This window comes from Odontesthes bonariensis, chromosome 3 (genome assembly GCF_027942865.1).
Source record: "Odontesthes bonariensis isolate fOdoBon6 chromosome 3, fOdoBon6.hap1, whole genome shotgun sequence".
Classification (NCBI taxonomy): domain Eukaryota; kingdom Metazoa; phylum Chordata; class Actinopteri; order Atheriniformes; family Atherinopsidae; genus Odontesthes; species Odontesthes bonariensis.
The window spans coordinates 2,242,080-2,266,516 of record NC_134508.1 but is presented as its reverse complement, the minus strand read 5'-3'; the positions used below and the strand labels follow the sequence as shown (position 1 = coordinate 2,266,516).

Below are 24,437 nucleotides of genomic sequence, written 5' to 3'. Positions count from 1 at the left end.
GTTTGTTTGAATGGAGCGATCGTATACGGACTGAAGTGGCCCGCCGGGGTCAGGGGTCACAGAGGGCCCAATTAAAGTCAAAATCAAATCAAATCAAATTTATTTTGTATTTATTTTATATTTGGTGCCGGTTCTGAGCTGTTCAGACCACGAGGATGAAATGATTCATAAATGATGAAGCTTTGAAAGCTTTGTTTATCACACAGAAAACCCTGCACCCTCAGCTCATCTGAGCCTCCTCCATATAAGTAAAGAGATGTTTAAAGTTTATAAAAAGCATAAAAACACGTCATCAGTCAACACCAGGTATTCTGAGAGAGAAATGAAAGCGTGGGACTGACATTTAAACCATTTAAACCTTTTTAAAAACAGCTGTTTTATCTTTTTAAAGGTCCACGTTCTTATTTTTGTGAAAAGATGTGCTGATATATGTGAAATAAACAAAATAATTCAAAAAGATGTGAAGCAGCTACTTATTAGAGACTCTAATGAGACTTAAAGGGACAGTTCGCCTCTTCTGACATGAAGCTGTGTAACATCCCATATCAGCAACATCATTTCTGAACATCTTCTTACCCCCTGCTGCGTCCTGTGAGCAGAGTTCCAGCCTCGTTTTGGTGTTGATGAAGGTAGTCCGGCTAGTTGGCTGGGGTTTAAAAAATAAAGCGTTTTGCTTCTCAGAACAATATGCGTTCCACAGAGTAATACATTTGCATCACAAAATGGTTCTCCAGGAAAAAGTCAGACCTCACAATCTCTTGGCCCTATTTTCTCTCCCTTCGTATCACTGCCTGCTGTGCAGACAGAGCAGCATCAAATCAAATCAAATTTATTTGTAGCACATTTCATGTACAAACAGTTCAAAGTGCTTCACATAAAATAAAAACATTGCAGCAGAGAGTGGAAGAAGCATTAAAATACTTAAAAGAATATAAAGAGAAACAAATAAAATGATTAAAATGAATTTAAAAACAAGCAACAGTCCAGATAAGTTCAAAGATATCGTGCAGATTTCATGCATCGACACATGAGAACAGAAATGTTTTTAACCTGGATTTAAAAATGTCTCCATTTGGTGAAAGTTTAATCTCCACTGGCAGTTTGTTCCACTTGTTTGCAGCATAACAGCTAAATGCTGCTTCTCCATGTTTAGTCTGGACTCTGGACTGGACCAGCTGACCTGAGTCCTTGGATGTAAAGCCCCGTTTCCACTATGCAGTACGGTACGGGCGGGTCGGTTCAGTACGGGTCGGTGCAGAACGGTACGGGTCGGTTCAGTACGGTACGGGTCGGTTCAGAACGGTACGGGTCGGTTCAGTACGGTACGGGTCGGTTCAGTACGGTACGGGTCGGTTCAGAACGGTACGGGTCGGTTCAGTCCGGTACGGGTCGGTTCAGTACGGTACGGGTCGGTTCAGAACGGTACGGGTCGGTTCAGTACGGTACGGGTCGGTTCAGAACGGTACGGGTCGGTTCAGTCCGGTACGGGTCGGTTCAGTACGGTACGGGTCGGTTCAGTACGGTACGGGTCGGTGCAGAATGGTACGGGTGGGTTCAGTACGGGTCGGTTCAGTACGGGTCGGTTCAGTACGGTACGGGTCGGTTCAGTACGGGTCGGTTCAGTACGGTACGGGTCGGTTCAGTACGGTACGGGTCGGGTCTCTTTGGGGTCAGCTTGCGTTCCCACTGTACAAAGGGAACCCTCAGGGGTGGGCGGAGTGCGTGCCGAAGGGTAAATGGCAAATAACAGCAAACATCCATAATGTGGAACCAGCTCCCAGCTTCTTCAGCTTAACGCCACACCGGCTCGCGGTCCGGGTGAAACCACTCTCTGACATTTCTGCTGCAATCAGCTGGAAAACTTTTTGGTTTGGCCCAGCGCCATCGAGCTGCCGCTGCACCGCCTCCTCACCGACACCGGAGAGCAGAGCCTGGAACCGGTCCTGTGGGCTCGCTACCCCAAGCAGAAGGGCTACAGACATGGGAACGGGTTCCATGGTAACGGGTTCCATGGGAACGGGTTCCATGGGAACGGGTTCCATGGGACCTTTACGCTTTGGTGGTAGTGGAAACACTGAAATAAGAGAACCGTTCTGAACCGACCCGTACCGGGCTGCATAGTGGAAACGGGGCTATAGAGATAAAGCTTTAACTGACTCCTTCAGTTCCAGCCTATCCCTGTTGTCACTGGGCGGGGGGGCAGATACACCCTGCAAGGGTCAGATGTTAGAAAGTGTCAGCCTCCAGCTCCAAACTGAGCGGCTCAGACTCAGAGAAGCAAACGCCTGGTCGGGTCCCAGGACTTCCTGCATAAGAATATGTTTCACATTCAAACACACACACACACACACACACACACACACACACACACACACACACATTCTCTCACACACACACACACTCTCTCACTCACACTCATACACACACACACACACTCACACACACACACACACACACACACACACATTCTCGCACTTATTGCTGAGTAAGGACCGAGGAAAACCACTCACAAAGTGAGGACCAGTATTTCTAGTTCACTTAGAAACAAACAAAGTGTCATTCCAGACACTCGCTGGCGTAGTGATCCGATACACTGCTTCAGATTCTGAGAAGCACAAAAGATTCAGAAACAGATTTTAATCTGTGTTAAACTTTAGGGGGAAAAAATTGACACTTAGGACATTCTGAGGTCCTACTGGGAAAATTAGAGGATAGCATCTATATAACCTGAGGACCAGCCGCGGCTATTCAGAGACAGCACGGGAAGCCGGGCAGCCTCTCCCATTCTCTGGCCAAACTGCCACATCTCAATGTTAAATTGACGATAAAACAGTTATTCACAAAACACAAGATATGCCCAATACTGCATTTACTTTCATAACTCCAACATGTTGTCCTGTAGCTTAATGAAGTGATTTGTTCTGAAATCGCCGCCGTTCACTGAGGAATCACGTTATGAAGCCGCCACTAACAGCCAGGCTTAGCCGAGGGCTGCCCGGCTTCAGGAGGGGGCGGGAGAGTCAAGTTTTTTTCTACAATTCTAGCTCATCATTGGCTAAATCGACAAAAACTCATCACTTCCGAGGCTGCTCGGCGTCTCTGGGGGTAGATTAGACGTGGGCGTGTCAATATGAGGGGCTGTGTCGTGATGATTGGAGTTAGTGTTTCTGCATCATGAGAGATTCTGTGGCAGCCGAACTTTTAAGCGGGGAGAAGCACGCTGGAACTTCAGTCCCAAAGCGGATAGGAAAGAGACTGGTTGTCTGTGAAAGTGCTGTAACACTTTTAGTTGTTTCTTTCCAGAATTCATGCTGCCCATTCACAAATGTTACCTTTTTTAAGAATACTTACCACCACCATCAAACTCTAAGTATTCATTATGACAGGGAAAAATGCTCCACAGATTCTGATCCAGCCACAGATCCAGCCATTTACAGGCCTTAAGGCGGTAGCATGGTTGCCACGTCTGTCACGGCGGTGTCGCACCGTGACGTCAAAATGACGTTTCAGGCCTGGCGCTTCCCTTGAAAAGACGGCGCAGCTCGTTTTCGTGCACCAGTCGATTTTTGTAACTTGGCGGCGCCGAGCACAACGAACCGGATGGACCGATGTGAGACCAGGCTCAGTGAGGAGGTGCGTCTGTACAGCAGCTGTACGAAACTGCAGGGAAACAGCACAGGGAGCACGTAAACTCCCAAAACTGGTGCACAGAGATGGGCAGAACTTTGGGGAAAGAGGGAGAGTTCTGTAAGAATGTGTGGAAGAAGCTACGGGACAGATACGTGAAGGCAAAGAAGAGGGCAGAGACTCCAAGTGGTGATGGCGGGGGCTTCAAACCTTCACCTCTTTTAACTGAATTAAAAAATTAAAATGATCCGAAAACTGCAGCAGTATCATTAATTACAGTGTTCCTGCTCTTCATTGTTTTCTTCTCCACTTTCCTGGTTGTAGAGTAGCGGTAACCTTCACGTAGCAGCGCCCCCTCTGTGACGGAGAAAATTGCAACTACTGGCGCGCAACGACTTGCGCCTCTATATAGGGTCCTATGGCGGGCACGAACTCGTGACGTCATCAACACCGCTCGCGCGAGCAGACGCGGCAACCATGCTAGAGCCTTTAGATTCCATCATACTTGATTTTGGCCTTGCTGTGTGAATTTTCAAAGTCTATACCTTCTTTCTGTGTATTTGCTGGGCATACTTGTCATACTAGACACAGCTATGTTATAACTAATTCTTTTTAACTTTGCTATCTTCTGCTTTGGGATGGCACGAGCCGCTACAACCCTGAAGGCGTAATATGGGCTTCCCCTGTTTTAAAAGTCACTGCTGAGGTCATCTAGAGGGAAACAAAGTGAGGACCGGCCAAAATGTCTTCACTATGTAAAAATGTCCTCACTATGTAAAAATGTCCTCACTATGTTGGTTTAAAAACTTGACTTGGTCCTCACTCAACACTTAGTGCAAGAACACACACACGCACACACACACACACACACACACACCAGATGACGCATGTTTTCTCCAAACGTCTTTAGAATAAATCAGACGGAGCTGTTATGATCGGTGGAGTTCAGAGGTGTTTAAAATAGAAACACTTGGAAGTAGATGGTGACGCATTATAATCTGTGTGTGTGTGTGTGTGTGTGTGTGTGTGTGTGTGTATGTGTGTGTGTCTCTGTGCACATCAGGCGGGCCCGCAGACAGGATGTGAAGTATGGAGACCCCCGGAGTCAGTGCCCAGCCACAGAGGACGGTAAGTATGTCCTCCGTCTGCCACTGTGTGAGTAACTCTGCTGGAAAGGTTTCCATCAGCGACGGCGTCGCAGACGGCGTGCCGCGTGGGTCTTTAGGTTCAGCAACATGCACGGCCTGACCGTGACTGATGGACGGAAAGTAAAACGAAGAGACATCTGAGGGGGTCCTGGAGTTTGGGAACCCCTGTGGTCTCTGAGGACTGAGGCCCCCCCCCCCACAGTGTTACTCAGTGACACCTGAACCCTTCAGTGGTTTTATTCATGCATCTGATCTGAGGATCACACAGAAGCACATATATCTGAAGTGTTGCTATAAAATAATCACACATTTACTGAGGATACACAAGATTAGAGCAGCAGTTTGTCCCTATTTTAATCCATCACTTTGTTGTATATTATATTATATATATATATATATATATATATATATATATATATTATATTATTATATTATATATATATATATTATTATATATTATTATTATTATATTATATATAATATATATTATATTATTTTGATGAGCTAATGAATGTAAAAACATTATTCAGAACATATTACTTGTTGCTGGTTTGATGTTAATGCTGCAGAGAAGAAGTCTTTGAAACACAAAAATATGGAAATATTTGTCTTTTTTACCTAAAAACAGGAGAACAGAAGTAATTACTGCCTCATATTTATTTCAGCTGCACATTCAGACACTAAGAACACATTCAGTCGTTTCATCGGAGCTTAAACTTTCCCCTACAGCAGAGTGTCAGCTCCCTCTAGTGGCTGTTCTGTGTAACTGCAGCTCCAGAAGTGGAAAGGTTTGAAAACAAAAAGCCTGTAAAGCTTCACACCCTCTGTAAAACGCTGAATGTTTGTCCGTCTCCTCCTTCCTCTCGGGCAGATGAGGCGGTGGTGAAGGTGGTGAAGGTGGTGTACGGCGTGGAGGGAAACTCCACCTTCCTGGAGTGCCTCCCTGGGTCTCCGCAGGCCGAGCTCAGCTGGACGGTGGAGCTGCCGGACGGCCAGCAGAGGAGTCTGGGTCCGAAACAGGACGGCGTTTGGGTGAGTTTCCTGTTTCCTCTCTTCTTCTCTGACCGAGTCGCTCAGCTTCTCACCACAAACATCATATTTACTCATGAAAGTAACTTTAAATCTCCGGGCTCAGCATCTGAGTTGTTTAAGGAAACTTTCATCATCAGAAATGTGTTTTACCTGCTTCTTTTTCTGTGGGGTCACGTTTGCGCCAACATCTCGACTCCTTAAAGGGACAGTTCATCTCTTTTGACATGAAGCTGTGTAACATCCCATATCAGCAACATCATTTCTGAACATCTTCTTACCCCCCGCTGCGTCCTGTGAGCAGAGTTCCAGCCTCGTTTTGGTGCTGATGAAGGTAGTCCGGCTAGTTGGCTGGGGTTTAAAAAATAAAGCGTTTTGCTTCTCAGAACAACATGCGTTCAACAGAGTAATACATTTGCATCACAAAATGGTTCTCCAGGAAAAAGTCAGACCTCACAATCTCTTGGCCCTATTTTCTCTCCCTGCGTATCACTGCCTGCTGCCGCCTGCCGACAGCCGCGCCTGTTACGCTGTTTGCTGCTCGGTCTGCACAGAAGTTGGTGGATAGGAACAGAATTATTTTAACCACTGAGTTGTTGTGTTTAACTGCAGTTTGGCTGCTAGATTAAGCTTCATGTTGCATTTGGTTTTCATCTCATGAAGACTGTAAGTGTCGGTAACATCTTCTCTGTGATGGAACACAGGCTGGTGTGTGTGGTTAGGTTTAGGCTCAATTCTTCTGGTTCAGACCCTGTAATTACTTCTTTTGCTGTGAAAATGTATTCATTACCAAAACAATGTCAACATCCTCAAACATTTTAATAAGGGAGCTGTTGCCAAACAATTTAATGTCATTTAAAGGGATAGTTCGCCTCTTTTGACATGAAGCTGTATGACAGCAGGCAGTGATGCGAAGGGAGAGAAAATAGGGCCAAGAGATTGTGAGGTCTGACTTTTTCCTGGAGAACCATTTTGTGATGCAAATGTATTACTCTGTTGAACGCATATTGTTCTGAGAAGCAAAAGGCTTTATTTTTTAAACCCCAGCCAACTAGCCGGACTACCTTCATCAACACCAAAACGAGGCTGGAACTCTGCTCACAGGACGCAGCAGGGGGTAAGAAGATGTTCAGAAATGATGTTGCTGATATGGGATGTTACACAGCTTCATGTCAGAAGAGGCGAACTGTCCCTTTAAGCAACTGTGGTTCAGACTCTGAAAGGTTGAGTTTAAGTTGCCAAAAAGATGAACCACAGCGGAACCCAGTGAGTTTCCTCATTATGGGATATATTCCCTCATATCAGTGAGATCCTGATAGTTCTAAATAAAGACAAATAAAGATGGTCAAAAGTAACATATACATATGTTTACATATGTGTAAAAGTGAAAAAAGAGCAAAAGACTTAATAATGAGTATTTAAAGATAAAAATCTGTCTTTTTAACATCAAACTGAACATCAGGCTGATAGTTTAATCTAAATATTAAAATGTCTCACACTCACCATTTAGTGAATAAATATTAGTTTCTGAGACCTTTAAATCATTGCTTTCTGTTTTAAATGGCACAGTGAGAGGTAACCATGAGCAGATGTGAATAATATGGAGTCAGGAGGACTGAAGGACTGTGAGAAATGACTCTCACTGGGTTCCGCTGTGGTTCATCTTTTTGGCAACTTAAACTCAACCTTTCAGAGTCAAAACCACAGTTGCTTAAAGGGACAGTTCGCCTCTTCTGACATGAAGCTGTGTAACATCCCATATCAGCAGCATCATTTCTGAACATCTTCTTACCCCCTGCTGCGTCCTGTGAGCAGAGTTCCAGCCTCGTTTTGGTGTTGATGAAGGTAGTCCGGCTAGTTGGCTGGGGTTTAAAAGACAAAGCGTTTTGCTTCTCAGAACAATATGCGTTCAACAGAGTAATACATTTGCATCACAAAATGGTTCTCCAGGAAAAAGTCAGACCTCACAATCTCTTGGCCCTATTTTCTCTCCCTTCGCATCACTGCCTGCTGTGCAGACCGAGCAGCAAACACCGTAACAGGCGCGGCTGTCGGCAGGCGGCATAAATTATAAATCATAAATGATGTTGCTAGTATGGGATGCCATACAGTTTCATGTCAAAAGAGGCGAACTGTCCCTTGATTATTAAACGGTTTCCCAGCCTCCCTGCCCCTGGCGTGTTGGTGTTTAAATCTTCTTCTTCTTCTTCTTCTTCTTCTTCTTCTTCTTCTTCTTCTTCTTCTTCTTCTTCTTCTTCTTCTTCTTCTCTGCCTCCTCAGGACGACGGCCGCCTGCTGCACATGCAGCGGGGGCTGCTGCTTCAGCGCCCGCAGCCGGCCGACGCCGGCCTCTACAGCTGCCTCAGCCACGAGCACTCCTACCGGCAGGTTCTGGCTCGGTACCACGTGCACATCATCCCCGACCACAGCCTCCTGCCGGCCCGCCACCCGCAGTACTACGGCCGCCCGGGGAAGCCCGGCCCGGTGGGAGGAGCCAGCTCCGGCTTTCTGGGCCAGTCGGGGGCCCCTCACCCGGGGGCCCCTCTGCCGGGCCTCAGGAACACGTGGCCGGCCCCGCATCCCCAGCAGCTCCCTCTGAAGAGCTACAAAGACCTGCACGGGGGGGGCAACGGGCTGAGCGTGGACGAGTACTGCGAGCAGCTGTGGTACCGCGAGAAGCGCCGACAGCAGAAGCTGCGCGCCCTGAAGCTGAAGCAGGAGAGCCGGAAAGCCCGGGTCCGGAGGAACAACCCGCCGGAGGGCCTCTAGGGCCCGGAGACTCTTTAAGGACAGTCGATCCCACAGAGGACGAGGACCCCGAGGACCCCGAGGACCCCGAGAACCCCGAGACACTTTGCTCCTCCGGCAAAACCCGGAAACAGCAGCTCGTCCTCAATGCTTCCACATTTAGGAGACGAACAATGTAGGAAAAGTTTGTCGTGTTTTTAGCAGTTAGCTTGCTTTTAGCAGTTAGCTTGCTTTTAGCAGTTAGCTTGTTTTTAGCAGTTGGCTTGCTTTTAGCAGTTAGCTTGCTTTTAGCAGTTAGCTTGTTTTTAGCAGTTAGCTTGCTTTTAGCAGTTGGCTTGCTTTTAGCAGTTAGCTTGCTTTTAGTAGTTAGCTTGTTTTTAGCAGTTGGCTTGCTTTTAGCAGTTAGCTTGCTTTTAGCAGTTAGCTTGTTTTGAGCAGTTAGCTTGCTTTTAGCAGTTAGCTTGCGTTTAGCAGTTAGCTTGTTTTGAGCAGTTAGCTTGCTTTTAGCAGTTAGCTTGTTTTTAGCAGTTAGCTTGTTTTAGCAGTTAGCTTGTTTTTAGCAGTTAGCTGGCTTTTAGCAGTTAGCTTGTTTTTTAGCAGCTAGCTGGCTTTTAGCAGTTAGCTTGTTTTTTAGCAGCTAGCTTGCTTTAAGCAGGTAGCTTGTTTTTAGCAGTTAGCTTGCTTTTAGCAGTTAGCTTGTTTTTAGCAGCTAGCTTGCTTTTAGCAGTTAGCTTGCTTTTAGCAGTTAGCTTGCTTTTAGCTGTTAGCTTGTTTTTAGCAGTTAGCTTGTTAGTTATATCTAAAAGTGTCGCGTATTAACGGTGTTACAAATAAGATTATTACATGTATTATAAGGTGTTAATAAGCAGAAATGCTGCAAAGGGAAGTCGGTTTTTGGCTGAAAAACTTCCTCCTTTGCGCTGATTTAACCCCTGAAACTAATCTAAGCTCATTAATCACGTGGCATATTTAGCTGTTTTACCTTTAAAATTCTTCCTTTGTGTCTTAAAATGACTGATTCAGCGTAACCGCACCGACTCTCCGGCAGTTTCTGCTGGTTTCTGACGTGAAACAGTTCGAATGACGATGATGATGTCAGATGAAACGACAAGAAAACAGTCACCACATCCCGTGTTACCATGGCGATTCACTCCACTGCGTCAGGAAATGTTTGATGTTTTTATCTGTTTTTAACGTTTGTTAACAATCGGCTGGAAAAACCAAAAAACTGATGATGAAAGGTTGATAAATTAGTGTCTGAATGAGAGCAGAAGGACCTGAAAAATGAACCTTTTTAATGACGCTTCCTTTCAAAAGGTCCCTGATTCCAAAGATAATCTCAGTGAAAACTGGTTTAAATTGGAAGGAGACAAAACTGTTTGTCTTTTACACCAGACATTCATGTTTTATAGCAGGAAGTGTTTCATTTTCTAATGAGGTAGATTCAGAGTGTGAAAGTGCTGCAGTTTCTACTGCAGGTAGAAAATATATGAAAAATAGCAAAAATATGAATTCTCTTTGAATATCAGGCACTTAGAAAATGTCGTAGATCAGAGACGATCCTTTAAAGTTCATCTTTCTAATCAAACTACTTAATGATTTTTATCAAACGTTTATAATCAAACCAAGTTTTAGTTTTAATGAGACTAAAATAGTTAATAATTGGTTTTAATTTACTAATATTCACAATAATTTTCCTTTTTCTGCCAAATTACAGTATGTGCAAAAAGCCTTTAACCACCAAACCTCATTTCTTCATATATTTATAAAAAGGTTCAGAGTTAGTTCAGTTCTGAGCAGCTTTAAAGTGAATATCTGTAGATGTTTCCATGGTAACAGCTGCAGAGATTCACTGAAACATGTTCCAACATGAACATAAACCCAGAATCTGAGGCAGAACCAGAGTTAGTTCAGTTCTGAGCAGCTTTAAAGTGAATATCTGCAGATGTTTCCATGGTAACAGCTGCAGAGATTCACTGAAACATGTTCCAACATGAACATAAACCCAGAATCTGAGGCAGAACCAGAGTTAGTTCAGTTCTGAGCAGCTTTAAAGTGAATATCTGCTCTGAGCTCCTTTCTCCTCCAGCACAGCCTGAACCCTCTCAGACGAGCTTTCTGTCCTTTCTTTAAGGAGTCTTCAGGAATAGTTCTCCAGGCTTCTTGAAGGACATCCCAAAGCTCTTCTTTGGATGTGGGCTGCCTTTTGTTGCGTTCTCTGCCAACATGATCCCACACTGCTTCAGTAATGTTGAGCTCCGGGCTCTGGGGAGGATTCATCCCTCCATCAGACCTGCTGCCACTGATTTTCAGCCCACTTCTTGTGTCCTTTGGCCCAGCTCAGCCTTTTCTCCCTGTTTCCCTTCCTTAAGAACGGCTTCCTGACAGCCACCCTTCCATGGAGCCCATTTCTGATGAGGCTTGGGCCAACAGCAGATGGATCAGCTGAAGGTCCAGATGCATCTCTCAGCTCCTGTGTCAGGTCTTTGCTGGATGTTTTCCTCTTTCTTAAGGACATCACTTTCAGATCCTGTTCATCTGCTGTAGATAGTTCTTTAGGCCTGACACTTCTTCTTCTGTTCTCCACTTGTCCAGTTTCCTCAAATGTTTTAAGGACACACTGCACACCATGCTGAGATATGCCAAGTTTTCAGCTAGCAGCTCTTTGGGAATCACCTTGTTGCTGCAGAAATCCTGTTTTCTGTCTGTCACACTGTGTTATCTTTGCTGTTTTTCACACATGCAGCTAAAGAAATGGGAACAAATCTTAATTCCAGTCTAAAACCCACAAAGAGCTTCTAGATGATTCATTTCTGGTGACATAAAACAGTTTAATCATTTCATTTATTTTAATTGTTCCATAATTAGTCATTAGATTATATCTTATATTCCTTTTTTAAGCTTTAAATTGAATCTTATTTACTTTTTCTTGATGTTGAATAAAATATAATTCTTATTAGTGTCTGTTTTTTTTCCTACTTTTCTACTTTTAGACATGATAACATTAATTTTTTTGGGATTAGGATTTTTTTTTAACTGAATTTCATATATTAATTTGACTCTTTTGGTAACTGAAAGCAGTTTTAACGCAGCTAAAGAAATGGGAACAAATGATGTGTCTCTGTGACAGGCTGCTGGGAACAAAGTGCCTAAAGATCCAGTTTAAAATGTGGACACAACACTGGTTCATCCCTTGAGTTAGGAGCCTTTTTCCTGCCTGAATGGTTCACAGCTCAGAGTTAAGTGGCTTAATGAAGAAAAAACACATTCCTCTGAAGATGCTCAGGTACAAGGACTGGACTGAAGATGAGGGAAGAAGCAGAGAAACTCTGAGAGAGCTTCAGGAAGCTGCAGAACTGCTGATCAGGACACTTTAAAGGTTACAGAAAGTTTGGCTGCTGGGAAGGAAAATTTAAATATATAAATATATAAATATGAAATTCCACAGCATTTATAATCACAGTTAGAGACAGAAGGAGAAACAGGAACAATGCTTCATATTAACTAAAACATGTTTTCTACATGTATTTATGTTTGTTTTGGGATCTGAGATTCAAGATAAATTAAGGTGAATTAAGGTGGATTTAAGGTGGATTTAAGGTGGATTAAGGCCTCAGAGGAGACGCACACATGGAATGGACCTTGCTTGAAATACCATGTAAAGCTCTCTCACGTCCATGTATATTATAAAACTCTATTTTTGATAGTTTGTCCAGTAGAATCGATCCCATTTGATCCGTTTTATATAAACTTGTGTGTTTCTTTTTTAGTTTATGTAAACTCGAAGGCGTTTACGTAACTGGAACAAATAACCCAAGAATGCTGAAAGGGCTTATTTTACTCTAACTCGATGAGCTTTGAGATAAACTGTGTTTTTACTGTATGTGAACAAGCCACAGATGAAATCTGACCTTTGGAATAAAACAAATAAAAACGTGTGTGGTTTTTATGGTGTGTTTTTGTTTGGCCGTAAGAAAGAATGAGATCCCTGGAGTTTGGGTCAGGTTTTCCACAGAAGTTCTGGTGAAGATCTACTTCTATCGCGGTGCTTTTAGACCCGACTGCTGATATCTACAGTGAGCCGGGGAGCTCCTCAGGGCTCCATCCTGGGTCCGGTTTTCTTTGCTTTTGTTGCCTTTCGGCTCATTTGTTCGGAAATAAGGTTCCATTCTTTTTCTCTGCAGATGATAGAAAAACTACAGCCTCTGCTTTACTGTTGAGATGAATTTAAAGCAGGGCTGGGCAACGATTAACACGTTTAATCTAATTAATCACATGATTTCCCTGATTAATCACGATTAATCGCATTTGTACGCAGAATCCAAAAATGAATCCAAAAGTAGCGTATAGCTTTTAGCATTTAGCTTTATTTTAAATGTGCTGCCATGTGAATGAAAGTGCCATAACATTTGTTGTGCAAACACACTTTTAACATCAGCATCTTTCTGTAGTTTTTATGTAGAAGCCTCGCTCCACTGTCTGTTTCCTTGAATGACTTGCTGCTATCAGTTGTGTGTTTTGCCTTTAAGTGATATTTTAGACTGGAACTACTACGCTGAGAAGACAATTCAACTTGGCAGAGTTTACAGATGACTTTGGTTCTGTCGACTCCGCCGTCTGGAAGAACTTTAAAATGAAAATGGCCGAGTAAAAGTTCCGTACCCTTCTCCATGTTTGGTGGATCCGCCGATTACTTTCTTTTCCTGTTCCACAGCAGACAGCAGCAGACTTTTACAGAATAAAAGCCTGTGAGCAACAGACTTTTACAATGATAAAATAAACAATACAACCTGCGTTAATGCTCGATAGAATATTTATTGGCGTTAAATAATTAACGAGTTTACAACTCGTTAATTATTTCTTCACCAGAACTTCTGTGGAAAACCTAATCACTATTTCCCCGATTAATCGTGATTAATCGGGGAAATCATGTGATTAATTAGATTAAACATTTTAATCGTTGCCCAGCCCTATTATTTTCATTAAATATGAATCTTCTTGTCTGAGAGCAGCGTATTAGGAACCTAAGCTCAGCCGTGTCGGTGGCTGGAAGAGCTTTTTAATTTCACACATTAGCTGTACTGCTGTTTGGACTTTAATTTATCTCTAAAGTTGTTGGTTTTTCCACTACTAACTCTTCTCTTATCACAGAATCATGAGATTAATATTTGTGATATTTCAGTCAAATGTTACGAAACAAAGAAAATGTGGAAAATGCAGGTTTGTTTCATGTTGGGGTTGAGTTTTGTGCATTTTTCTCAGCCAGCAAAAGGAATTAAATTGGAATTAAGCTGGAATTAAAGGGACAGTTCGCCTCTTTTATGAAGCTGTGTAACATCCCATATCAGCAACATCATTTCTGAACATCTTCTTACCCCCTGCTGCGTCCTGTGAGCAGAGTTCCAGCCTCGTTTTGGTGCTGATGAAGGTAGTCCGGCTAGTTGGCTGGGGTTTAAAAAATAAAGCGTTTTGCTTCTCAGAACAATATGCGTTCAAAAGAGTAATACATTTGCATCACAAAATGGTTCTCCAGGAAAAAGTCAGACCTCACAATCTCTTGGCCCTATTTTCTCTCCCTTCATATCACTGCCTGCTGCCGCCTGCCGCCTGCCGACAGCTGCACCTGTTACAGTGTTTGCTGCTCGGTCTGCACAGCAGGCAGTGATACGAAGGGAGAGAAAATAGGGCCAAGAGATTGTGACTTTTTCCTGGAGAACGATTTTGTGATGCAAATGTATTACTCTGTTGAACGCATATTGTTCTGAGAAGCAAAACGCTTTATTTTTTAAACCCCAGCCAACTAGCCGGACTACCTTCATCAGCACCAAAACGAGGCTGGAACTCTGCTCACAGGACGCAGCAGGGGGTAAGAAGATGTTCAGAAATGATGTTGCTGATATGGGATGTCATACAGCTTCATGTTAGAAGAGGCGAACTGTCCCTTTAAATTTTTTTGTGTTCAAATTGTCCTTATTTTGAAACGTCTCACCGGAAGCTCCTCTGTTGCGATAATTGATGGGAAAAGAAGCTGCTGAACTCTCCCAGCTTCAGACACCTCCATCAGGACCGGAGGAGGAGGCACCGCTTCATGGACACTTCACCCTCCGGAGGGAAGTTTATCTGCAGCTCAGGCCTGTGACGGAGTCCCAACACACGGACCTGTTTCTCACAGCTGAACCATGAACCCGCTTTGGGGTGTTCTGCTTCTCTTTCTGCGGACAGCGGAGCTCCGGAGTGTCCTCACAGCTCCGGAGTTTCAGACCGACCTGCAGCGGGCGGAGGATGCTGCTTCCCCGGACAGGAACTCCCCGAACCGGGCTGAAAGTTTCGGACTTTACAATCTGAAAAGAGTGGTTCGGGGAGCCAGAGACGGGAGCTCCAGGAAGGGAGACCCGCTTCCCCAGAACAGTTACGGACACCCGCGTCCACACGACCCGAGCGGCTACTTCACCACCCCGCGGACCCGCCCGGCCTCTGCCCGGCTGGGGAACTCCTCGGCCGGACTCCTCCACCCGCTGTTCCCGGTGGTCACCGGCGGATCCTACTGGGCGTTCGCGGTGATGCTGCTCGCGCTCGTGCTGTTCGCCGCGGGCCTCGTGGGGAACCTCGCGCTCATGTGCATCGTGTGGCACAACTTCTACCTGAAGAGCGCGTGGAACTGCGTCCTCGCGGGGCTGGCTTTCTGGGACTTCCTCGTGCTCTTCTTCTGCCTCCCCGTGGTCGTCTTCCACGAGCTGACTCTGAAGCGGTTGCTAGGAGACCTGTCCTGCCGGCTCGTGCCCTACCTGGAGGTGAGGAAAGGTGGAACGCAGGGGCGAGCCTAGGGTATTTTTAGTGGTGCCAAGGCCCCACCGTGAGATAGCTCGGCACCCCCTGGCTCAGCACATTTTTTAAATATTATATTATGCAAAAACCCTTTTTTTTTGCTTAAGGATGCATTATTTTAGTGACAATTTTATCTATTTTCTAGCATTTGTTTCTGTTTGAACTCTTTGCTCCCAAAATCAATGTTGAGTTATCTTCAATATTTGTCTCAGGCTCTCTGTTATCCCTGTCAGGCCCACAGTCTTTTCAAATGAAGAGGTCAAAATTGATTGTTGTAGGGGAAAACACTACTCAAAGCGAAACTAATACGGCTCCAAAATTTATAAATGCACTAGTTCGCCTCAATTAGTGAGAAATAATGTGCCTCTGTGAGCACTGGGGGGGGGCTGGGCCCCCCTAAAGACCAGATCCTAAAATCGCCCCTGGCTGATGGCACATTATAGTGAATTATTTATAATTTAATAATTATTTGTTTTATTTCGGTTTATGGCAGCAAGCGTCACGAGGACCTGATTTATTGTCCCGCCTGTGTTTTATTCTGATTTATTTGTTTTATTCTGATTTATTCCACCGTAGGAGCTCATATATGCGTTAAATATCACCACCTGTGTGTTAGAAAACACTTAAACACTATAAATAAAAGGACTTGAAGGGCTTAAATGTTTTAAAAAAAACTTCTTCTTCATGTTAAAACTAAAATAAATACAATAACACGACATGCATTAAAGGGACAGTTCGCCTCTTCTGACATGAAGCTGTGTAACATCCCATATCAGCAGCATCATTTCTGAACATCTTCTTACCCCCTGCTGCGTCCTGTGAGCAGAGTTCCAGCCTCGTTTTGGTGCTGATGAAGGTAGTCCGGCTAGTTGGCTGGGGTTTAAAAAATAAAGCGTTTTGCTTCTCAGAACAATATGCGTTCAACAGAGTAATACATTTGCATCACAAAATGGTTCTCCAGGAAAAAGTCAGACCTCACAATCTCTTGGCCCTATTTTCTCTCCCTTCGTATCACTGCCTGCTGTGCAGACCGAGCAGCAAACACTGTAACAGGCGCGGCTGTCGGCAGGCGGCAGCAGGCAGTGATACGAAGGGAGAGAAAATAGGGCCAAGAGATTGTGAGGTCTGACTTTTTCAGATGTAAAATGTACTTTATTTCTACAGCAGTTTACAGACACTCCTTACGATGTACCAAAGTGCTTTACAACAGGTAATAAATAAAGAGTAAAAACAAATAAAAACTCCCTGCTGCAATGCTTTTATTTCATGTGAAGCACTTTGAATTGTTTTGTACATGAAATGTGCTATATAAATAAATTTGATTTGATTTGATAAAAGAACAGTGAAAGCAATAAAATACAACAAAATCAAATAAGATAAAATAAGATAAAAGTGTCATCATACTACTGGGTATTAAAAGCAATCCTAAATAAGTAGGTTTTTAGCCTAGATTTGAAGATGTATTACAAATTTAAATGTATTACTCTGTTGAACGCATATTGTTCTGAGAAGCAAAACGCTTTATTTTTTAAACCCCAGCCAACTAGCCGGACTACCTTCATCAACACCAAAACGAGGCTGGAACTCTGCTCACAGGACGCAGCAGGGGGTAAGAAGATGTTCAGAAATGATGTTGCTGATATGGGATGTTACACAGCTTCATGTCAAAAGAGGCGAACTGTCCCTTTAATACATGTGTTATTGTATTTATTTTAGTTTTAACACGAAGAAGAAGTTTTTAAAAACATTTAAACTCTTCAAGTCCTTTTATTTATAGTGTTTAAGTGTTTTCTAACACACAGGTGGTGATATTTAACGCATATATGAGCTCCTACGGTGGAATAAATCAGAATAAAACAAATAAATCAGAATAAAACAAATAAATCAGAATAAAACAGGCAATAAATCAGCTCCCTGTGACGTTTGCTGCCATAAACCGAATTAAAACAAATAATTTTTTTAATCATTTTAATCGTCAAAAGAGGCGAACTATCCCTTTAAGGTTAATGTGAGCTACAATAAGAGTGTTTCACTGGTCAGATGATTTCTTTCCTTTCACTAAAGCTCAGATATAAAGACGTGTGGACACGTCAGAGCTGTGTTTACGCCCCACTTTAGACTCATTGCAAATGATTTCCACTTTGTTTAAGGGACCTCCAGGTCTGTGATGAATGGCCCGTTTGTGCCTTTGTTGCCGGTTTCAGCAGACTTTACCCTGAACAAATGTGCTGTTATGGGCTGTTTGACCTCTTCGGTTCTGTTTATGAACCATCAGGCGAGGTCTGGGGGGCCCTTCTTCCTCAGACCACCGAAGCACACAGCCGGGCTGTTAGTGCACAGCTGCAGGATCCGTCAGATCCAGACCGACGAGTTTATGTTGACTTCCGTTGATCTGAGCAAAGGAACAAACAGATAAATCTTCCCGTTATCTAAAACATACGCAGCTCTTTCATATTCTGAGGCAGGATGCACTAGTTTTCAGCCAGAAAGTGATTTTCAACACATTTTGTGGAAGTTTTACAAGTAAAATTAGTTTAATTTGTTCACTTCTAAATTGTTTTTAGGATTTAAAAAAGATGTAAAATGTTTAAGCTTAAAAAAAAAGGCAACTTTTCACAAAAAGATGTTCAAGTTATCAATATATTCACTTTCCAACCAACGTGAATAAGAATGAAAATACAACCAGCAGTTATTCTTTACCATCAGCCATAGAAATGTCAATAATAGTTGATTAAATTCAGCCCTAAATGTTGTGAAAAAGGACTGTTTGGGATTATTTTTACACACATTCCTTTAAACGGTCGATTCTCACTTTCTCACCATTAATACGTTAAATCTTTAGCTTATAAAATGGGAGGAAAATAGTAAAAATGAGAATTGTTCCCAACGATCATCACGAATATTAAACAAAGAGAAAATGTTTTTTTGTTTTTTTTTTGACATTCTGTTTATTGGATTTTTCCGTATTCAAGACAATAATAATTGAATAACTCATTGTGAACATATTTTCAACCCCCCCCACTCCCTCCCCCCCGTTTCCCATCACTTCACTGGTATGTATGTCTACAGAAACGTACTTAAATACAAATTATAATACAATAGGATCATAACATAAAATAGGCACACAGAAACAAACAAAAAGTAAATAAATAAATGATATAATAAAACACATGAAGAGAAGTACATAGTGAAAAAACAGAGATAAATATATAAAAGAAAAGCCAAATAAAATATAAATGGTTTCTCTGTCAGCAGCTATATCTGCTTTGGTGTCAGATGCTCAGTCAGATTTCCCCATATTCCCTCAAATGTATCCGGTCTTTGTTTTAGATTGTACATTATTTTCTCGTTAGGGATACAAGAGGTCAGTTAGAGAAAATGTCTTTAATTTTTTATCGATTATACAGCGTCAAAAGATTTTCCATTAATAAGCGAACAGGTTTAATCAGATATCCTGAGGACAGTCGGCTGACTTTAGCTCTGGGGAATGATTTCATTCAGAACTGTAGCGTTTCTGTTCACCTCGCCAGGCTCCAGGTCCTGCAGCCTGGAAAGTCCTTGTTTTTGGCTCTAAACCAGAGTTTTCAGCCTGGAAAGTCCTTGTTTTTGGCTCTAAACCAGAGCTTTCAGCCTGGAAAGTCCTTGTTTTTGGCTCTAAACCAGCTTTCAGCCTGGAAAGTCCTTGTTTTTGGCTCTAAACCAGCTCGGAGCTTTCAGCCTGGAAAGTCCTTGTTTTTGGCTCTAAACCAGCTCAGAGCTTTCAGAGCCTGGAAAGTCCTTGTTTTTGGCTCTAAAGCAGCTCGGAGCTTTCAGCCTGGAAAGTCCTTGTTTTTGGCTCTAAACCAGCTCAGAGCTTTCAGCCTGGAAAGTCCTTGTTTTTGAATCTAAACCAGCTCAGAGCTTTCAGCCTGGAAAGTCCTTGTTTTTGGCTCTAAACCAGCTCAGAGCTTTCAGCCTGGAAAGTCCTTGTTTTTGGCTCTAAACCAGAGCTTTCAGCCTGGAAAGTCCTTGTTTTTGGCTCTAAAGCAGCTCAGAGCTTTCAGCCTGGAAAGTCCTTGTTTTTGGCTCTAAACCAGCTCAGAGCTTTCAGCCTGGAAAGTCCTTGTTTTTGGCTCTAAAGCAGCTGGGAGCTTTCAGATCTCTGAAGTGGAGCTTTGCTAATTTGTAATAACAGCTTGTCTGGCCTCCTCCACTCTTTGTTGCTTCCACCATTTTTATGCAAATGAGCGAATCCATTTCCTGCTAATTAATGAAGGTTTTTCTTAAACGGCTCTTTTACTGAGCCGTGTTTGAAGCGGGTCAGGCTGCTTAAAGCTGCCAGCTGTCTCTGTGCTCTGTTAGTTCAGCCATTCTCATGCTAATTGAGGCTCTGTCTTAATTATCTGGAGTTGTGTCTTAACTCTTCGAGGTCATTAAGCAGTCAGAGGGAGCACAAGTCCCCGTAACGATAGTCCGTGTTTCTGGCCAAAACCACCGACTTTAATGTGCACGAGGCTCCAATAACTGTCCCCTGCATGCAGGGTAAGAGGTGTTACTACATAATGGGCTTTTCTATCCCCCTGCGAGCCTTTTTATTTCCACGTTTCTGCTCTGAATGTTAATGTAGTCGCAGTTATGTAGCTCGGACAACTTTTTCTGCTGGTTAAGCACAACAAAGCAGAGGAAATCCCCAAAGTTGTGCTTAAAGTACCAAAAGACCAAAGTAAGTTACTTAATGAGGCGTTTCTGCAGCACGTACTCGCTTCAGATCGAGACTGTTTCTGGAAATCCTCAGACAGACTGAGTCAGAATCTGTGACGAGACTGTAAATAATTGTATTAAATATGGGGAAGAAACAGCTTAAAAAGACAGAGAAATAAGATCTATTCAGTTTCTGTGTTCTGCACCTCAGAACAGAACTGGTTTTATACGGAATCAAACTTTAAAACAACTTAAAACTTTAAATCAACACAAAATAAATCAAATGGTGAAAAATAAGAGATGTTCAGACTGTTATGCACGAAAGAATGAGAAATAATTCACTGACTTATTATTGAATGACAGTTGATTATGACTAAAAGTTACGTTAATTATTTTAAAATGATATTTTTAAGCTTAATTTTAGCCTTTATGTCTCATCGGCTGTGCTTTGGAAAATGAGTTTAGTTAAAGTGAGTCATGGTTTGACGGATAACAGTGAGTTAAACTGAGTTAAACTGACCGATAACAGTGAGTTAAACTGAGTTAAACTGACCGATAACAGTGAGTTAAACTGAGTTAAACTGACTGATAACACTGAGTTAAACTGACTGATAACAGTGAGTTAAACTGAGTTAAACTGACCGATAACACTGAGTTAAACTGACTGATAACAGTGAGTTAAACTGAGTTAAACTGAGTTAAACTGACTGATAACAGTAAGTTAAACTGAGTTAAACTGAGTTAAACTGACTGATAACACTGAGTTAAACTGACTGATAACAGTAAGTTAAACTGAGTTAAACTGACTGATAACAGTGAGTTAAACTGAGTTAAACTGAGTTAAACTGACTGATAACAGTAAGTTAAACTGAGTTAAACTGACTGATAACAGTGAGTTAAACTGAGTTAAACTGACTGATAACACTGAGTTAAACTGAGTTAAACTGAGTTAAACTGAGTTAAACTGAGTTAAACTGACTGATAACACTGAGTTAAACTGACTGATAACAGTGAGTTAAACTGACGGATAGCACTGAGTTAAACTGAGTTAAACTGAGTTAAACTGACCGATAACAGTGAGTTAAACTGAGTTAAACTGACCGATAACAGTGAGTTAAACTGAGTTAAACTGAGTTAAACTGACCGATAACAGTGAGTTAAACTGAGTTAAACTGACCGATAACAGTGAGTTAAACTGAGTTAAACTGAGTTAAACTGACCGATAACAGTGAGTTAAACTGAGTTAAACTGAGTTAAACTGACCGATAACAGTGAGTTAAACTGAGTTAAACTGACTGATAACAGTGAGTTAAACTGCGTTAAACTGACTGATAACAGTGAGTTAAACTGAGTTAAACTGACTGATAACACTGAGTTAAATTGAGTTAAACTGAGTTAATGTTACAGCTGCTGTCTTCAGCTTCATTCCCACAGAAATTAAACTCGAAGGCTCGGCAGGAATGATGGGAAAGTGTTTTCCGGTGATGTCATTAAATAAAACAGGAAAAGTTCTGTTAAAGCTCACTGATTTGGAGACTTGTTCATGCTGGAACTCATTTGTGGAGCGACTGATGCATGAAGCTGTGTAGCGTTTGGTGCTGCCCCCTCACAGCTGGGACATAAGTTCTCATTATTTTCTCACTCTTTGTGGTTTCTCTGTCAGGTGAGCTCTCTGGGCGTGGCCACATTCAGCCTCTGCGCTCTGAGCATCGACCGCTTCCACGCCGCCACCGGCCCGTTCCCGCACCAGGCCCCGAAGGTGGAGCACTGCCAGTCCATCCTGTCCAAGCTGTTGGTCATCTGGCTGGGCTCCCTGGTGCTGGCTGCCCCGGAGCTGCTGCTGTGGCAGCTGCTGCAGGAAACCGTCCGCCTGCCGGCGCCGCCCTCCCACCTGCCCCAGCCCGCAGGCTCGCTCATGGCCGCCTTAAGGGGCCCAACCGACACATTTAAGGTGGACATCTGTGTCCGTGAGCCGTCCGAGGAGCTGCCGGAGAGCATCTACGCCCTGGTGCTGACCTACCACGAGGCCCGCACCTGGTGGTTCTTCGGCTGCTACCTCTGCTTGCCGCTGCTCTTCACCATGGCGTGCGACCTGGTGACCCGGCAGGTGTTGGCCCAGCGCCAGCCGCAGAAACCCGTCAGCGACAAGGCGGCCGGCAGGAGCTCCTCCTCCTCCTGCTCGTCTTCGTCCTCCGTGAAGAAGAAGCAGCACGCCAGGGAGCCCAGGCTGCGCGCCACCGTGATGGCGCTCACGCTGCTGTACGCCGCCTGCAACCTGCCGCAGAGCGTCTGCAGCATCACGCTGGCCTACGTGTCGGGGGCGGTGATGGCCGCCCTGCCGGCCGCGGTGCTGCCCGCTCTGGCCCTGGGGGAGCAGTTCCTGCTGTTCGTGCGCTGCTCGGCGACGCCGGTGCTGCTGCTGTGTCTGTGCCGCTCGCTGGGCCGGGCCTTCATGGACTGCTGCTGCTGCTGCTGCGACGAGTGCCTCCCCGACTCCGGCTCGTCCTCCTCGTCCTCGGCCTCCACCGCCGCCACCTCCGCCCTGTCTTCGCCCGCCTCGCCCTCGCCGTCGTCCCTGTCGCCCTCCAGCAAAGAGGAAGCGATGAAGATGGCGCTGCCGGCAGAACCGGCCGTCTACGACAGAGTAAAAGACTCTTCGGCGGCTCTCGGGACGCCCTGCTGAGGTCCAGAACTCGTTTCTTTAAAGGATCATTTGGGTTTAGGACAACTTGGTTCTTTATTTTTGTATTTTTTAATGATTTTTTTGGGGCTTTTTATGCCTTTATTATATAGGACAGTGAAGAGAGACAGGAAGCAGGGGGCAGAGAGAGGGGGAACAACACGCAGCACAGGGCCGTCCGATGCGGGATTCAAACCGAGGCCAGCTCACTACACCACAGACCGCCCCAATTTTTGTATTTTTTATCGTTGTTATATTTTGTTTAGTAAGTCAAAAGCTGAGATCTGTGAACACTGTTTGTGTCACTGAAAAGAACCGAGATAAAAAATGATAATTTAGAGACAAACCGACGCGTTACAGAACTGTCACATCAGCACTTTGTGATGTCAGAATCAGAATCAGCTTTATTGGCCAGGTTTGACTAAACAAACAAGGAATTTGGCTCCGGTTAAACTTCACTCGACAATAACATAAAAGAATAAAAATTAGAAATGCAGAACAGTAAGAATGGAATTGAGTATGGGTGGTAAATAGGGATGTGTATGAGAATAATAAATACAGTATGTACATTTGCAAAAAATGGACACTGTGGGTGGGAATGCGCCTTCTTGTTGTCCCTGTCGGTGTACCGTTGTCATGGACACCTCAGCAGGTCTTTAGAAAGTCAGAATCAGACAAATTCTTCTTTATTCTTTGATTTTTTTTTTTTTTGTCTTTTATGTTTATTGCCAATTTAATTAAACTCAAACAAGAACATGAGGAATCTTAGAAATGCTACAAAAAGCTGTTTACATTCAACAGTGTTTTGATTTCATCAGATGAGATGAAACAACGAGATCATAAACACAAAATCAACCTTCATTTGTTGACCTGCGTTATGAACGTTAACTTTATTAACTCGTTGCCTCCCTCCTAAATAATCTTCACTAACTCGGAAGCTATTAGTTCATCGTCATTATTATATTATTATTATAACTTTTATTGACTAAGGAGAAGCAGCACAGTTACAACACACTTCACAAACACAACGTACAAAACCCGTACAGATCAAATCAGAGGATAAATTAAACAAGTTAAGGTGCTAAAAGAGTTAAAAAGGGATCAGAAACCTGTAGATCAGAAACAGATGTGCAAAGATGTTGAATAAAACATGTCGGTGTGTAAATATGGGGGAAGCAGACCAAGAAGAGCCAGTTACTGAGTCTGCATGTGGTGTTTTTAAACCTGGACTGTGTTCGAAACCACATACTGCATACTACATACTGCATACTGCATACTGCATACTACATACTGCATACTGCATACTACATACTACATACTTCCATACTGCATACTACATACTGCATACTGCATACTACATACTGCATACTGCATACTGCATACTGCATACTACATACTACATACTGCATACTACATACTACATACTACATACTGCATACTGCATACTGCATACTACATACTGCATACTGCATACTACATACTACATACTGCATACTACATACTTCATACTGCATACTACATACTGCATACTGCATACTACATACTGCATACTGCATACTGCATACTACATACTGCATACTGCATACTGCATACTGCATACTACATACTACATACTGCATACTGCATACTGCATACTACATACTACATACTGCATACTACATACTGCATACTGCATACTACATACTGCATACTGCATACTG

General features: G+C 43.4%; 2 protein-coding genes across 2 annotated transcripts in view; both read left to right on the top strand.

Moving 5' to 3' along the window:
• Positions 1-8,886, top strand: part of LOC142376646 (semaphorin-3D) — a 154,077-nt gene extending 145,191 nt beyond the window's left edge. Inside the window, exons 16-18 of the mRNA XM_075460087.1 lie at positions 4,691-4,755; positions 5,647-5,807; positions 8,085-8,886. Of these exons, the coding sequence (XP_075316202.1) occupies positions 4,691-4,755; positions 5,647-5,807; positions 8,085-8,573 (715 nt within the window). The 3' untranslated portion in view covers positions 8,574-8,886. The remainder of the gene's footprint in view (positions 1-4,690; positions 4,756-5,646; positions 5,808-8,084) is intronic.
• A 5,732-nt stretch (positions 8,887-14,618) lies between these two features.
• LOC142377637 (G-protein coupled receptor 37-like 1) lies at positions 14,619-24,046 on the top strand. Its single transcript, XM_075461945.1, has 2 exons — positions 14,619-15,343; positions 21,721-24,046. Exons 1-2 carry the CDS (start codon positions 14,732-14,734, stop codon positions 22,738-22,740), a joined length of 1,632 nt encoding a protein of 543 aa, XP_075318060.1. The 5' UTR covers positions 14,619-14,731; the 3' UTR covers positions 22,741-24,046.
• Positions 24,047-24,437: the final 391 nt, after the last annotated feature.

Coding starts and splice junctions, on each gene's coding strand:
- LOC142377637 (XM_075461945.1), top strand. CDS start 14,732: ATGAACCCGCTTTGGGGTGTTCTGCTTCTCTTTCTGCGGACAGCGGAG. Junction 15,344..21,720: donor GGCTCGTGCCCTACCTGGAG/GTGAGGAAAGGT, acceptor TTTCTCTGTCAG/GTGAGCTCTCTGGGCGTGGC.